The sequence below is a fragment of the Fukomys damarensis genome, unplaced genomic scaffold, assembly GCF_012274545.1.
Source record: "Fukomys damarensis isolate Sample0158 unplaced genomic scaffold, DMR_v1.0_HiC HiC_scaffold_33, whole genome shotgun sequence".
Lineage (NCBI taxonomy): Eukaryota > Metazoa > Chordata > Mammalia > Rodentia > Bathyergidae > Fukomys > Fukomys damarensis.
This window is the reverse complement of record NW_022900945.1, coordinates 25,237,794-25,253,544: the sequence shown is the minus strand read 5'-3', so window position 1 is coordinate 25,253,544 and position 15,751 is coordinate 25,237,794. Positions and strand designations below refer to the sequence as shown.

General features: G+C 34.9%; 1 protein-coding gene across 7 annotated transcripts in view; it reads right to left on the bottom strand.

Moving 5' to 3' along the window:
- The window catches only part of Brdt (bromodomain testis associated), a 61,739-nt gene that overhangs the window by 6,728 nt on the left and 39,260 nt on the right, over positions 1–15,751 (bottom strand). For 6 of the 7 annotated variants that reach the window (XM_019210793.1, XM_019210792.1, XM_033758373.1 and 3 more), the window contains 3 exons: positions 10,805–10,866; positions 8,373–8,538; positions 1,989–2,086 (listed from right to left, as the gene is read on the bottom strand). In XM_019210793.1, the coding sequence (XP_019066338.1) occupies positions 1,989–2,086; positions 8,373–8,538; positions 10,805–10,866 (326 nt within the window). The remainder of the gene's footprint in view (positions 1–1,988; positions 2,087–8,372; positions 8,539–10,804; positions 10,867–15,751) is intronic. The other variant, XM_010644934.1, reaches the window with a different exon arrangement.

Sequence of the window (15,751 nt, the reverse complement as noted above, 5' to 3'; positions counted from 1 at the left end):
TCTCACTATGTAGTTGAGACTGTCCTGGAACTCACTATGTAGCCCACGCTGGTCTCGAACTCACAGCGATCCTCCTGCCTCAGCCTCCCGAGTGCTGGGATTACAGGCATGCGCCACCACGCCCGGCTCTAGCTGGCTTTTCTAAGAGTTAACCTATTTATGGAAAGGAAAGAAGATTATGCAATATAGCATTGAAATATTTCTTTTTATAATTTTCTCCTTAATGATTATGCATGATTGCTCTATAGATATATTTCCCTTGAAATATTAAGGACTAACATTTTAAGGGTCCCATAGAAAATAAAAGAAAACTTATGACTGATATAACCATCAGCCTTTAATTTCTGTTCCAAAATAGTAAGTCAGAACATCCTTCTTATACCCTTCTACACACACAGGGACCTTCACCAATGGTCACTCAGACATGCTTTTGAAGTTTTTCCTATACATTGTCAATAAAACCTGTATTTATCCCTACCAATGGAATGGGCTAAATATCAGTCCAGGGCTCATGTGACTACTTGGTCAACTCAAGAATCTCACTTTCCAAGGAGATTTGACAGAGAATACTGCTTAGTATATTTAATAGGGAACAAGGACAGCATAAAACTCTGGATGGTTCTGTGTCCTGAAATTACTTTCTACTGAATGAAATTTTGGCAGATTCTAAAAGAAAAAAGTTTATATGTAGGGTTAGAAACCATACATGATGCCTGAAATTTTCAGGTATCATGAAGAATGAGAGAATTCCTTGGATAAACATGAGACACATTCCTCATGGAAGAAAGAACATAATGAAGGGTATTATTAGGTATACCAGGGGAGAAATGAGTCAGTTTCAATGAATTACAAGGCATACTGTTAAGATTGAGGAACTAGTGGGATCAGAATAGAAGTGTTTAATCTTCATCCTAGAGGCAGAAGTTGGAAAATATTAAAACTTTCATATAGATGATTAACATGATCAGAGCAGTTCATCAAGAGAACATAAGAATACTGAAACAGAATGAATTAAAAGTACACAGGAAACAAAATGTTTGACTGAAAAAATTCTACAGAACTTATTCTTCCTGACCTAAAGGGGTAGACAGCACTGTCAGTTAAAACAAAAACCATAAAATGAAACAGAACACTAATGATGGTTGTCAGAAAAGGGGTTTTTAAGAAGTTTTAATCCATACTTAGCAATAATAGAATACCTAAATTAAACATAATAATGACTACCAGTAGAGCGCTATGTAAGAAATCAAAGATCCTACACACAAGGGCCAAATCATTATGCTCTGTGGAGTAAAACATTACATTTTTTATGTATGGCTAAACAATAATTTTAAACATTAAGACTAAGATCTCTCCTCTCAAATACTTGCAAGGAAAAGAGAAAGAGCAGAAAGACAGGCAAAGGGCAAAGGAGAGAGGAGAGAGGGAAGAAGGAAGGGAGAGAAAAAGAGGGGCAAAGAAAGAAAGAGAGTGACAGAAAGAGAGAGAAGGGGAGAGAGAAAATATAAATATCCCCTTCATACTTCTGATAATTAAACTCAAATACCTACAATAGTATCTGGCACATTTAACATATTTTAGACCTCTGGAATATTTGTTTAGAGAATGATATCAATGTGTGGTTTGACGATTAAGTACACAGAAGACCCCATTAAGAAATCCCTTACAATCGATTCTAAAAGACAGTTTTACATCATGCTTTAAAATTGGGACAAAGGGTTGGGGATGTAGATTCAATGGTAGAGCGTGTGTTTATCATGTACAAAGCTCTGAATCTGAAAACATGCATGCACACACACAAAGACAGAATGAATACGAATATTATAGAATATGCAATTAAACACAAGCATGAGGACAGAAGGTACAGGATACTAATTTTTAAAAATTACATTAGCAAAAATTAGGACTAGATATCCAAAAACATCTCTTCTCTTAATCATAATATTCTTTTGACATTTATGAGGAAAAAAATAACACTGCTTTTTTACCTTCTGCACAGGAACTTGATGTTCAGATTCTAACACCTTTGTGTTGTTATCACCAGATGGATGTATCATAGCTGGGCTGTTCAGTTGTTTAGAATCACCTAGAAGCACAGGTTTTTAGATAGTATGATTAAATATTTCATTGTACTTATCTAGAATTCGATTTTTTTCCTTGCAGTTAAGACACTATGAAAATAAAATAACTGTTGATGAATCTTAGCTTTGGAGTATTCTTTGTTGGGGGCTTGTTGTATTCTAAACATTTCTCACTTGAAAGTAATCTCATTTGTTTTCTTTTGTTATTTCTGTTCTTGTTTTGATCACCATGAAGTATACTGATGTTATTTATGGGTGACCTGCCCAAACCCATTTTATCTGTCCCCATGCTATAGAGCTATTCAATTTAGACCGTTTTCAACTCTAGAGGTGGGTTTTGATTAAGCTAATCCAATCATGACAATTCTATGCCCCTACCAGTAACTTTAGAAACAGCAGGCCAATATAGGGCTTCCAGGGAAAGTTATTACCTGTTCTCCAATTTGAGAATAAATAAAACTCAAAGAAAGTAAGAACTAAAATGCCAGACATAGCTGGAAATAAGAAATGTAAAAATTTTGTTTCTCTGAGGTGAAGAGAACAAACTATGCAATCCTATCAATTCTCTTTTGGGGGTGGGTAGGTGGGAAGTGTTGGGTACTGAACTAAGGGCCTCATGTATAATCTCATTAATCACTAAGCTTTCAGACAAATATTTAATTTACTATTATAGGTAAAGATAAACTACAGAAATAGTGTGAACTATAATCAACCCATGCCTAAAAGAGTGACCTATCTTTGAACCATTAGCAATACATGAACACAATTCCTTATTATTTCAATTTGAGCTGAGTTTTCTGTCATTTGAAATCAGGAACATCCTGCTGCTGCTAATGAAACTTAATTGATACATTCTTGGAAAAAATGAGAACCAAAACCTGTCATGTAAAGGTGCAAGATCCCAGTAATGAATGTAACTGTACTGTATACCTAGAATGTACCAATAAACTCAATGAAAAAATAAATTTTTATTGCCCTTTTCTATAGGTCTAATCAGTGGCAAAGGTATAGAGAGGACAAATCAAAAATAAGCTGCTATCTTTGTTAACTGGCTCAAGCTCACACAATCCTAGCCATTTATGTCTTATAGGAACTTGTAATAAAACTTTTAGCACTCCCAACTGACTGATTCTCTGACTAAATGTATAGTCCTTGAAGTTAAGCCTGAAAAAAGAGGGCAAGAAACATCAGGAAGAACCATACTGTCAGAGGAGGCATGAATGCAAGAACAATGAGCAACAGAGAAAGTGGGGTACCAGTGGTGAGCTGTAAGAATGTGACCATATTCCTTCTCTACCTGGGGCCAGGTATTTAGAAAGTAAAAGCATACATGGCAAATGAATTACTGATATTAAAGTTGGTAAGTGGTAATAGTGCCATTGCCATGAACTAAAGATAAAAGATTAAAATCTGAGGGTTGAAAGGGAGGATTTGCAGTTTTTACATCCCTGTTTGAAATTTTTATATGGTATTTAAGTAAAGATACTCACTAGAGTTGTATGAGCACACCTGGGGACAGATACATTTGAGTTGTAAAAATAAGAACAGAGATCACAGATGCCAAGAATATCCAGAAAGACTTCCAAATCTTTCTCACGTGGTGCTATGTCAAAAAGGATGATGGCTTGGCACTCTTGGGTTAATAGGAAGGCTACTCAAAGCCCGTTGCTATGAGACCTGAGAAGAACACTAGCTCAGTAAGCCTATGTTTTGGAAGCTCTGAAGTATAATAAAAAGCTAAGTTTAAGGTTAAGGATGTAACTCAGAATATTACCAACATCTAAAGATAGTCAGACAAAAAGACCACTATAAAAATATTGGATGGTTGAGAAAATAGTGTCCCAGATGTCTACTATAACTGTGTCAAGGGACCACTCTGAGAAATATGTTTACATGAATAGTTCCCTGACACCTCAAACACTAAAAATCCCATCTTTCTTCAGAAACCTTTTGTTCTTCATCTCTATTCCAGATCTGTTGTCCTGGACCAGTACCTAGCCAGTATCCTGTGATTCACCAAAGCTCTTTATTCTTCCCTTGGTTATTAACCTTTTATATGTTTCTCATTTGTGAAACTACTGATTTTATCCTTGTAAATATTTTAAGCTTTCTGCCTTTTCTATCACTTTACTTCAGATTTTTCCCTACAATTGCAATAGCGCAATTGGTCTCCACTTCTGGTCTCTACGACCTATTCCTTCAACAAACCTCCATAATATTGGAAGATCAGTTACTACCTACGCCCTCTATCCCAAAAACCTTCATTGGCTCTTCACTACCCATGTAGAATATCAAGATTCTAAGTTCTTTATGATCTGCACCTGATCTTGCTTTGCACATTTATCTCCCCACATTCCTATGCATCCAACACCAACATTTTAATCACACTGAATTATTAGATGCCTGATGCGTTCATCTACATTGTTTCCAAATCAAATGATACTTAATTCTGTGAAATACCCATCTGCCAGAGAGATCTTGTAATTCTACCTTTCTTGGCTTCCTATATTTTACTTTTTTTCTTTAAGGTATTTTTAAATACTTTTAAAAAATACAAGATAGTCACTTCTGCTGGCTGGCAAACACCTCACTTTGACTTTTATGAGAAGAGTAAAGGGCAAGCTATAAAGATAAGATCATAAATCTTTTGTGACTAAAAACTTCAACTTACAAGGGGAAAATGAAACATCTTCCTTTCCATTGCGATTAAACTACAGAAAAATTAAATTCTATATACATTCTATGGTTTATAAATATTTGCAATTCCTTGGGCATATTGCCACCTGTAGTTGGCAAATATTACAGTGGAATGAACAGTCAATTCTAGCACCATCCAAGCTCCCTTTACAAAATAGTAAGTATAGAAACATAATCTGAGGTGCTACAACAGACTAATCCTTAATGAAAATTTAAGTATTAAAATCCTATTTTTCCTATTTGGCTTGTTTTCTTAAAACAGAAATAAAAACATCTTATTTACATTCTTAACATTGTTTTTCATATGGGCAAGAATATTCTTTTTTTAAAATTTAATTTATTGGTACATTCTAGGTAGACAATACAGCTACATTCATTACTGGTATGTTGTACCTTTACATGCCAGGTCTTGGTTCTCATTGGAAACTGGATAAAGAAGATGTGGTTTTTCTATAAAATGGAATACTACTCAGCCATAAAGAATGAGAAAGTAGATTCATTCGTAGTTAAATGGGTACATTTTGAGGATATACTTCTAAGTGAAATAAATGGGCAAGAATATTCTTACCATTCTACAAACATTCTAGTGAAAACAGTAATTTTTCACTTTTTTTCTAACCAACCTTCACAAATATTCAAAGCTCTCTAATTCAAACACTCGTAAACAAAACCTCTCCCACTGCTCAAAATAAAAGGATTGTCAAAGCCCCAGTATTTTCCTACCCTCTTCACCAACTAGCTTGTTCAAAGACTGCTATATACAGTGCTTACTACACCCCGATTCCATTATTTCTTAGATTACAGCAACCTGGTATCTGCCCAAAACACAATGACCACTTTGCTTATGCAGCCAGGTGTGCTGATGCACACCTGTGAGCCCAGTACTATGGGAGGCTTAGGTAGGAAGATCACAAGTTTGAGCTCAGTTTGGGCAACTTAGCGAGACCATCTCAAGATAAAAAAACACAAAAACAATGGCCGGGGATTTAGCTCAGTGGTTCTGCTGCCTTCCTTGCAAGTACAAGGACCTGAGTTTGATTCCTGATACAAAACAAAAAACACAACACACAACACACACACACTCACTCACACACAAATGGCTGTGGATGTAACTGAATGTGAAAGTCTTGAGTTCAATCCCCAGTACTGGGAGAAAAACAAAACAAAAAAACTTTTGCAAAAGCAAACCTCCTCATATTGTCAATTTTAATACTCTTTCACATTTCTTTATCCTTTTCGAATGCTCTGCAGTGTGTGATATTCTTCTATTATACCACTTTTCCTTTTTCCCCTACTTTTTGGATACCTCTTTTTTTAATTTTTGAGGCAGGGTCTTGCTATGTTGCCCAGGGTAGCCTCAAACTTGTGGGCTCAAGCAATCCTCCTGGCCTTAGCTTCCAGAGAAGTTGGAATTATAGGCACATACCATTGCACCTGTTTTTTGTTTTGTTTTGTTTCTTTTGAGACAGGGTCTCACTATGTACTTGAGACTGATCTGGAACTCACTATGTAGCCCAGGCCGGTCTCAAACTCACAGTGATCTTCCTGCCTCAGCGTCCCGAGTGCTGGGATTACAGGAGTGTGCCACCATGCTCGGCTTACCTGTGTTTTTTTGTTTTGTTTTGTTTTGGTGGTGGTGGTGTCAAACTCAGGACCTTGTGCATGCCAGGCTAGCACTCTACCTTTGAGCGGTATGCCTGGCCCTTCTTTAACTTACTAATTTCTTTTACATTGACTATGGTTTGTTCCTAGAATTTTGTCTTCAGCCTTTTCCTAATCTGAACACTCTGGTGTTTTCACTCATTTTCATGGCTTCAAGTGGTTTTTACCTATTGGCATTTCCTAAATTTTATCTCCTGTTATTCCCTGTCAGCTCCAGAAAACCACTGTTTTTTTTTTTAATTTCTAGTTAAATATTCTTCAGCAACTCACAAATGTTCCAAATGGGCTCTGCCTTTTATTTTAATATTTGATAGGTTGCTATTCTATTAGTTCTTCACAAAAACATCTTTCTGATGTTTTTGGTGGTATACACCTGTAACTCCAATACTTTGGGAGACTGAGGCAGGAAGATCATAAATTCAAGTCCAGCCTGGGCAACTTAGCAAGCATGTCTCAAAATAAAAATAAAAGATAAAAAAGGCCTCTGAATGTAACTTAGTGAGAAAGCAATAGGTTCAATCGGTACCAGCAAAAAAGTCTTTCCTGACCTGTAGCCTTTCTGTGCTCACTGTATTTGGCTTGGCTGTAATATTTCCTATTCAGCAGCACTGAGAGTCTCTACTTGGTCCTAATTGCATCAGTGTATCCTCATCTCAGTCCTAGCCTCTAGAAAGTAAGCAGCAATCTCATCCTAATAAAATCATTTTGTTCATTCCGTGGTGCTGTGGACTGAACCTAGGTCCTCGTATGACAGCCCCTAAAATCATGTTATTTTCATGTGCCTGTTCAATGTCTGGTGATGCATACAGAATAAATTACCTAACTGCAGTACTGGAAAATCAGAACTACAATGTATCCGCACTCTTCTATGAAGTACATTAAACATTTATTCCCAGAAAAAGATGAACATAAGCATTACATACTTCAGAGGTTTATTTTTCCTGCATGGCCTTTTGAGTTTTTTCTTTTGGTGTTCGTATTTTGCTTTTAGTGTTGGGGATACTCACAACTGCCTCTAGTCTAGGTTTACATACATTAGTGTCTCCCGTCGCAGACACTCTCTAGGCCAGAGTCACTGTTATCACAGAAGTAGCCTTTGTACCTTATCCAACTCCTACCCCTAAAATTTCAAGATTCCACGTTGACTCTGCAATACAATCACTTCAGACAAGATGAACAGACAAGACATTTGCTGTAAAGCCAAGTGAATCTAACAATATAAAAATTTAGTCAGTTTGGGGAGATATTTTCAGTAAATAGAAACCACCATGAGGCAATTATTTCCAGCCCAAGTTTCTTTAACTGTAAGCTACTTTTTATCTAGGTAAGTTCATCAGTCTACAGAATTTAAAATATCTTTTACTCACTGCAGCCTACCTTTCTAACTCAGAGATGTTACGGCAGCATTTCCCAAGTCTGGTAAGAACTTGGTTGTAAACACTTGGGCAGCGGTAGGCTTTTTTACATAGTCCATATGCCAATGTGTATTCTGTATATGAAAACAAACCGAGTGCAAACCATATAGGGAGAATATTCTTTCTTGTAAATGTAATTCATAGCTACAACAGTGGTGATGCACCTTTTAGAGCTTTCAGTAACAGCCAGCCAGCTGCAGCACATAGGTTTGCCACCACTGGTCTGTAGTATGAAGCAGTAAATTTCTTTTTTGTTTTTTTTTTTGGTGGGGGTACCGGGGATTGAACTCCGGTCCTTGCGCTTGCAAGGCAGGCCACCGAACCGCTGAGCTAAATCCCCGGCCCTTGAAACAGTAAATTTCTAACAATGTGTTTTGTTGCGTTATTTCCCACTTGGAATTTACTAGTTAGAATTTTCAGTATTTGTAAAATATGCAACATTTGTGATGGCCTTAGCATTTTTACATATAGGTTTAGAAGTTTCTTAGTCACAGCTGTCTATCTATGAATTTCTTACCTGAAGGAGGTTGCATTTGTAAAGGTATGTTTTTTACAGTCTGTTCATGTTCTAATTCTTGATGACTGAATGTTAACTCCTGATTAGGTGGCATTCCATATAAATGTGCCATGTGGTAAACAAGGGCAGTTGTAGCAGGTTTGTCTTGCACAGAAGACTGTATCTGCTAAGAAAAAGTTAAAGTTACCTTTCACAGTTTTAACCAAACAAGAAGCATAATTAGGAAAGTAGAAACATAAGAGGCAAGAATATAATTTAATGATAGCTTTTGAATATCATATTACCTAAGTCATACAATTATCCCTCTATTATAGATAGGTGAGTTATAGATAGGAAGATCAAATAACATGGCCATCATGTAGCTTCCAAGACGGTGGCGGTGAACGTATGGCATGCACGCCTCAGCAGGCACACAGAGCCCTCTCTGCTGGGCATGCGAGCCAAGAATGTGAGTTGTTTTTTCTACACTAAAAACTTCACTATTCAAGTTTAATTGCAGTGTTGTGATAAATAAGTGGGGTTTGGGTTGCAGTTTGGGCACTTGGTCTCTAAAAGATTTTCAATCAGTGTAAGAGGCAGAGTTAGTCAAAGTTAATGATCTTAGTTATTACTATAGTTAGATATGTGTGTAATTAAACAATGCTACTTGTTTTTAAAACATTTCCTGTGATCTATTAAAAATAAAAACTGAGCTTTTATACCATATCTAGAAATCCTTCCACTTCCTTCACCCCTTTGGTCTTTACTGAACTATACATATAAGAAGAGAAATTTAAAATTTCATGTTGGTTGGCCCATAAGATTACTGAGACATTCTGATTCACAATTCAGTACTAAATAAAAGCTGTTGTGCTGTAATAACAATGTTTATTTAATACCTACCATGTGCAAAGAAGCACCAGGGTGAGTCTTTAATTCTTATAAGAATCCTACAAGTTAGGTACAACCATCTCCGTTTATGGTTTACAATAGCACTTAGAAATAACAGAAACAACATATGTAAAAATCTCACACCTATATGGTGTCAAGCTAAGTCGTAGTGCTAAAGCCCAGTAATGTCACCTCCAAGTTTGGAGTTGCACATGGCACAGAGATAAAATAGTCTTTCTCCTCTGACTAATAAGGGGATTGGAGTGTGTGAGTAGATAAGGCAAGCTGATGAATAACATCTGTGTAAGACAAAACCTCTGCTAGTTTCAATAAAACAAATGCCATAGAAAGGTTTATCCCAGCAATAATGCAGAGTCAAGATCAAAGCTAAGTCAAATGTGTAGGGTTAAATCAGAGAATAATCACTTTCTGAAATACAAATATATTCATTCAATCATATACACATAAACTAATAATATACTCTCCTTTATCATAAATGGATATTTTATGCCCCAATGAGTGAAACTAAAAAAAAAAAACTAGCTAAAATATAACATAAAGTGGCATTTTACATGCTACATAAACGCTTCCAGAGCTCCTTCATAAGTTGACATAATCTTCTGATGCCACTACTACTTAACTTCCTGAAGAATCATCTTCATCTTAGAAAGAAGAGTTCCTTGAGAGGTCACTTCTGCCTATCATGTTAAATATTCCAATGTTTTACCGGAAGGTCAAAGTGCTATTTTACCCCTCAAGCCCTTATATCCCTTATAAGTACCCTCAGCTGCCACATTTCCTTGAATGCACTGCTGTGCCTTATTTGCCTTTCTTCATGCTATTATTTTTGTTTCAGAAGTCTCTAATCTGTCTATAAATATCCTGATCGTTTAAAATCCATATTAAGCATTTCCTCATTGGTGAAAGTAGTTTACATTCCTTCATTTTCTTAAAAACACGTATGAATACAGATTATTATACAGATTATATCATACAATCTCCTGTAATTACTTTCCTTTTTACAACTTAGAATTCATGATTTTTGTTTACTGTTGTATTTCCCTAACCTAGCTAGATGTTATATAAATTTACTATAATTCTGTATTTGGGATGGGTACACAGGGTAAAAATTTTATATGAGAACAACTTGAACTAGTAAAAATATTACTTCTTTTCCTATTAACTGTTAATCAAACAGAAGCACAAAAATTGATAGCTGGCAGTTATAAACTTTATAGAAACCCTAACTGCCCTTTCTTTACTAGCTGTTATTGAGAAGCTTCTACTATGTACATATACCGCACATCATACTGTGTGCACACTAGGTGTTAGGTACACCAGGCATTTCCTGTGTTTCCAGATTTGAGTCTAAGTGGAAGAATGTGTTCTATTTATCTATTTTACTTGTATAACACTTACATCTTATTAGAAAAATAAAACCAAATAGTTTTCCTAAATAATTTTTAGGAAGAAATCCTTTTTTGTAGAAATAATTTTAAAGCAAGCCAATACTAAACAAGCAAGTTCTAATACACATGCTGTAAATTATTAGGAATAATTACCTTTATATTCTCCACAGGAGGTGAACCACTGCATTTTATTCCAGTAAGTTTAGGAGATATTTCTGCAAATATATACAGATAATTATTTCAATTTTTGTCAGCTTAAAAACTACAACATTTTATTTTTTATATTAGAAAAATAAGTAATGATTTAAAAAAGATGGCCCTTTATATAAAAGAATTCTGACATTCACAGGTTTTTGCCATTGGAATTAAACAAAATTTCTGAAGAGACACTTGCTTTTCTTATAGGACAAGATCTCTTCTTTTCCCATAACAAAATATATAACCACCCTGAAATTCCAACTTGTATTGAATAGGCAAAAAAAAAACAACAATTATTTCATAGGAAAGAGCTTGAGTAAACAACAGCTTAAAAAGGAACATATTCTTTTGGGGGCTGGAGATTTAGCTCAGTGGTTCCACTGCCTGCCTCATAAGCATGAGGTCCTGAGTTCGATCTCCAGTACCCAAAAAAACCCAAATAAATAAATAAAAAGGAACAAGTTACAACAGAGATAACAAGGTTTTAAAAAAGCAGTAGCAATTATACTAATACTATCCTTTACCAAGTAACCCTAAATATAGCCATGAGGCTGAATTAAAATAATTATGAATTTACTATCAAAGAAGGGGTACAATGTTTATCTGAGAAATAGTCTTTTATTAAAGTGGAAGTTATTTGATTTTTGTATTAAGGTCTGCACTATACTAAAGATTCTATCTAATTAACAGTGTCTTTGCTTCTAAGCTGTTTGGCAATCTCAACTATATAGTAACAAGTGAGTTTTATAGGACTTCTATAACCTTTAGAAATACCTGCACAGCTGACGCTGGCAGCAGCAGGAAATACATAAGAATCTCTCCCTCAAGATGTAAATAGCTTCCTCTTTGCTCATCCTACAATTGATTGGGGTGCTCTCCTCCCCAGTTATAACCCTAGGCCAGTGTGGCGAAGTACCACACTGGAAGTTACTGCCTTGATCTGTCTTTTCAAGGCAGTTTTCATAACCAACCTGAGTTGTTTTCTCCAGGATCCAGGGCAACAATGCTAGTAAGCACTAATTATTACTCAAACTTAAAACATTCTACCTCCTGAAATGACGTTTCCACTGGATGTATTACTGTTCTTGCCTCTCCTAAAATTTTTGATGCTGGACAATTTAAAAATTGCTAAATGCCACTCAATGACTTGTTTTAATTTATAGAATTCAAGTATTTAAAATGACATGAACCATTTTAATGTCACTCAGCTAAATATTTAAGTATTGGAAGGCTAAGTGAAAAAGGAAGATTAGGAGACAGATTGAAAAGACTGGGGACACTAAATCAAAGTAACCTCACATTTAACACAGAAATAATAGTTTCTGTCTTGAAGAAAAAACAGAATTCATTAATATGTAAATCTGCCTTAATTATTCAAACGCACCAACACTACTTTATCTTAAAACATAAACTATTAAGTTTAATAATCACTTTAGTGTTCTGCTACAAAAATTCAGGGACATCATATTAGTTTTCTGAGATATAAAATGAAAGTTCAGTCTTATAAAAATTCACACTTTCAAATCTGAAAACACTAGCAAAGGCATCAAAGAACTGCAAATGAAAATATAAAAAAAATACATACTATATAGTATGTCTCATTAGACTATAGATACATACAAATAGTCACTAACTTAGCACTTTACTTCTCATTCTAACTTTATAGTAGTATATTATAAGAGCACAGCAAACTAAAACTATGTGTGTTTATTCATGAGTTCCTGGCCTTTGAAATTAAAAGACACACATACACGCTTTCACTAGTAAGCTTAAAATCATAGTTCAACTAAACAAGATCTACCAGGTCTAGCAATCATCAATTAAACTGAGAACAGTTATGACAACATAATCAACTAGTTTTTCTGGGGAAGCTTAATTACCCAAACCATGTTCTATAAATTAAAGAACAAGCAATCGAATCAAGCACAGTGATGTATATCTATAATCTCAGTACTCTGGGAGGCTGAGGCAGGAGGATTTCAAATTCAAGCCCAGCCTAGGCAACTTATCAACTTAAGACCTTGTCTCAAAATAAAAATAGGGTTGGGCATGTAGCACAGGAAGAAAGCCCTGGGATTCAATTGAAAGTACAGTATAATAAAAAGCAAGCAAGACTTTGGCTTCATGCTAAAAAAAAAAAAAAAAAGTATTACCTTTAAAGAATATTTTGGTAATTTCCACTGAAGTATCCAGTAGTTATTTCAATATAAAGTACTTGTTCCTTTTACTAAGGGCTTTTTTTTTTTTTTTTTGGTACCAGAGGTCAAACTCAGGACCTTTCACTTGCGGAGCAGGAGGTGGAACCACTGAGCTAAATCCCCAGCCTACTAGGGCTTTTTAACTGGCCTTAGAAAGTGGAAAACAACAAATGAGACACCAGTGAATTTTGTTTTGTTTTGTTTTCTTTGATTTTTGGGAGTTTTTTGGTACTAGGAATTGAATTCAGGGCCTTGTGCTTGCCAGCAGGCACTGTACCACTGAGCTACATGCACCCCCTCTACTGCCCCAAAACAACAAATGAAAACCTAGTCCAGTGGTTCTTAAGTATGGCGGCACCTAAGAATTCCTGGGAGTATCTTCTGGATCCACTTCCCATTTAATTCAGATTCTGACTGTATTAAAAGTTTTATAGTTAATTCTAATGTGTTGCGATATTGAGAAGCACGATTCTAGATGTGTTTATTCAAAAAGGCCTACGTTGAATAGAAAATTTAAAAACATATCTGACAGAAATGACCACTACTTCTAAGACTGAAAATTCAATATATGGAATTTATTTTTTTATTAATCAAGCCTGGGTACTTGAATTTTGTCCTTCCAGTTCACTAAACCAAATAATTTAACTGATGAGAAACTTAAGCCTATCACTGCCACCTCCTTTAAAGACCCAGGTTGCACTACTAAAAAGACAAAGTATATTCCTACTTTGAAATCACCAATAACTAAGAAAGGTTAAAAGCAAAGAAACGTTATTTTAAGAATAAATATCATTCTATGAACATTACACTGTAGACAAAAAAGCAAAAAATACAGAATGAAGTGTTAAAGTTGTCTAGGTTAAAAAAAAAAACAACAAAAACTGAATTGCTGTCATAACCACTGAGTTCCTTTGTGTTTAACTGTATCACAACTGAAATTAAGCATACTTTTAAAATATTCTGTTTCATGCTAATTATTGGAGCATATATTTAGGCAGTTCCTGGAGTTATTTTCTATAAGGATTCAATCAAAATCACAACTTTTGATGTAATTTCCATGTGATTGTTTTTTCTCAGTAAATTTATTGGCGACTAGTTATATCCCTCCTCTATTATACAATTCCAGGTAGACTCAAGGCTGCTGGCCATTCATTAGAAAACTCTTTCCTAGCTTGTGCACACTAGCACAACCTAATCAACACAGAATTAATTTTAAAGGCTCCTTTATATCTTTAATCTGACATTTATGAAAAATACTCTTATAAGTTTTATATTTATCTCAACTTTTCTGCACTTTATTATTTGCAAATGCTGATGTCAGGAAGATAATTTAATCAAATCAAATTACATTGTTTCTAGGCCCGAGTTTCAATAAAACGTCCCTTTGAAATCAGTGCTCTGATGTATAATCAATTAACCTTAACAAAGTAAAAATAAGTCTGTATTTTTCAAAAGTACATAAAATGAAGTTCATGAATAATGGAAGATAGTCATTTAACTACTGTGGAATAAATACCTCTAATGTTTCTTAAAACACTTCAGTGTTTGTCAGATATCCCTCTTAGAACATTTGGAAAACCACAAACAGAATGGTAGCACAGTAAAAACAAGACCAACCCATTATATGTCATAACCATATGAACAAGAAGTGAGTAATCTTAAGGAATTTAGAAAAGGTAATTTACAACTCTGTACTTAAAATTCTGTAAGACTGGGACTTATTAAGGAAACTGTATATAGGCCAAGTTGCTATAAAAATCTAAGAAGACAGATACTGTAAGTCAAGAAAAAATGACTAAGGATCAGTACTCTTCTATCAGAACCGAGTATCACAGCTTTCCAAAGTTCATTCTATTAAAGTTTTGAAGAAATGAAATAACATCCATATCTAGTTTGAATTAAAAAAAAAGCCTATTAAAAGAGGTCTGGGAATCATGATATTCAACTGTAAATTTTAGTTCAGAACAAGTAATAACTAATTATAAGAGTATAATATTTATATTCTCAGTACCTATGTATGCACCAGAATGTATGTATGTATTTATGTATGTATGGAAACAGGATCTCACTATATAGCCCAGCCTGGCCTTGAACTTCTATGTAGCCCAAACTAGCCTCAAACTCCAGATTGTTCTATGTCAGCCTCTCAGGTGTTGGGATTAAAGGTGTGCCACAATACCTGGATATTTATTTTTGTGGTGCTGAGGATCAAACCAAAATGACTTTTTCTTTTGTGGTGCTGGGAATTGAACTCATGGCCTTGTACATGCTAGGTATGAGCTCTGCCACAAAGCCACACACCTAGCCCAAATTAAACAGATGTAGCAGATAAAGCTTTTGCTTATATACCGAATTTTCATATTTTATTTTCGCACTAAAGAACTCCATTTCCCTCACTCTAAAACTTTGAGATTTGCCACCCATTCCTTAAGAATGTCATATGCATAATTAAGAACAGATGCTTTGATTAGTGTTATAATAGGTATTATTACTGATACAGTTTAACTTATTTATTTCTACAATTTACAATCCTTTTCTTTATAATTTTTAGTTTTACTGCCACACCAGGAATTGAGTGTTTTAATGGGCACAACTTAAGCTAGTATTTAAAACAAAAAGTCTTTGCTTAATTTATTTATATTAAGCAAAGATATACACATTTTCCCATTAAGGTAAACTTTGCATTTGCAGTTCATTTTATATA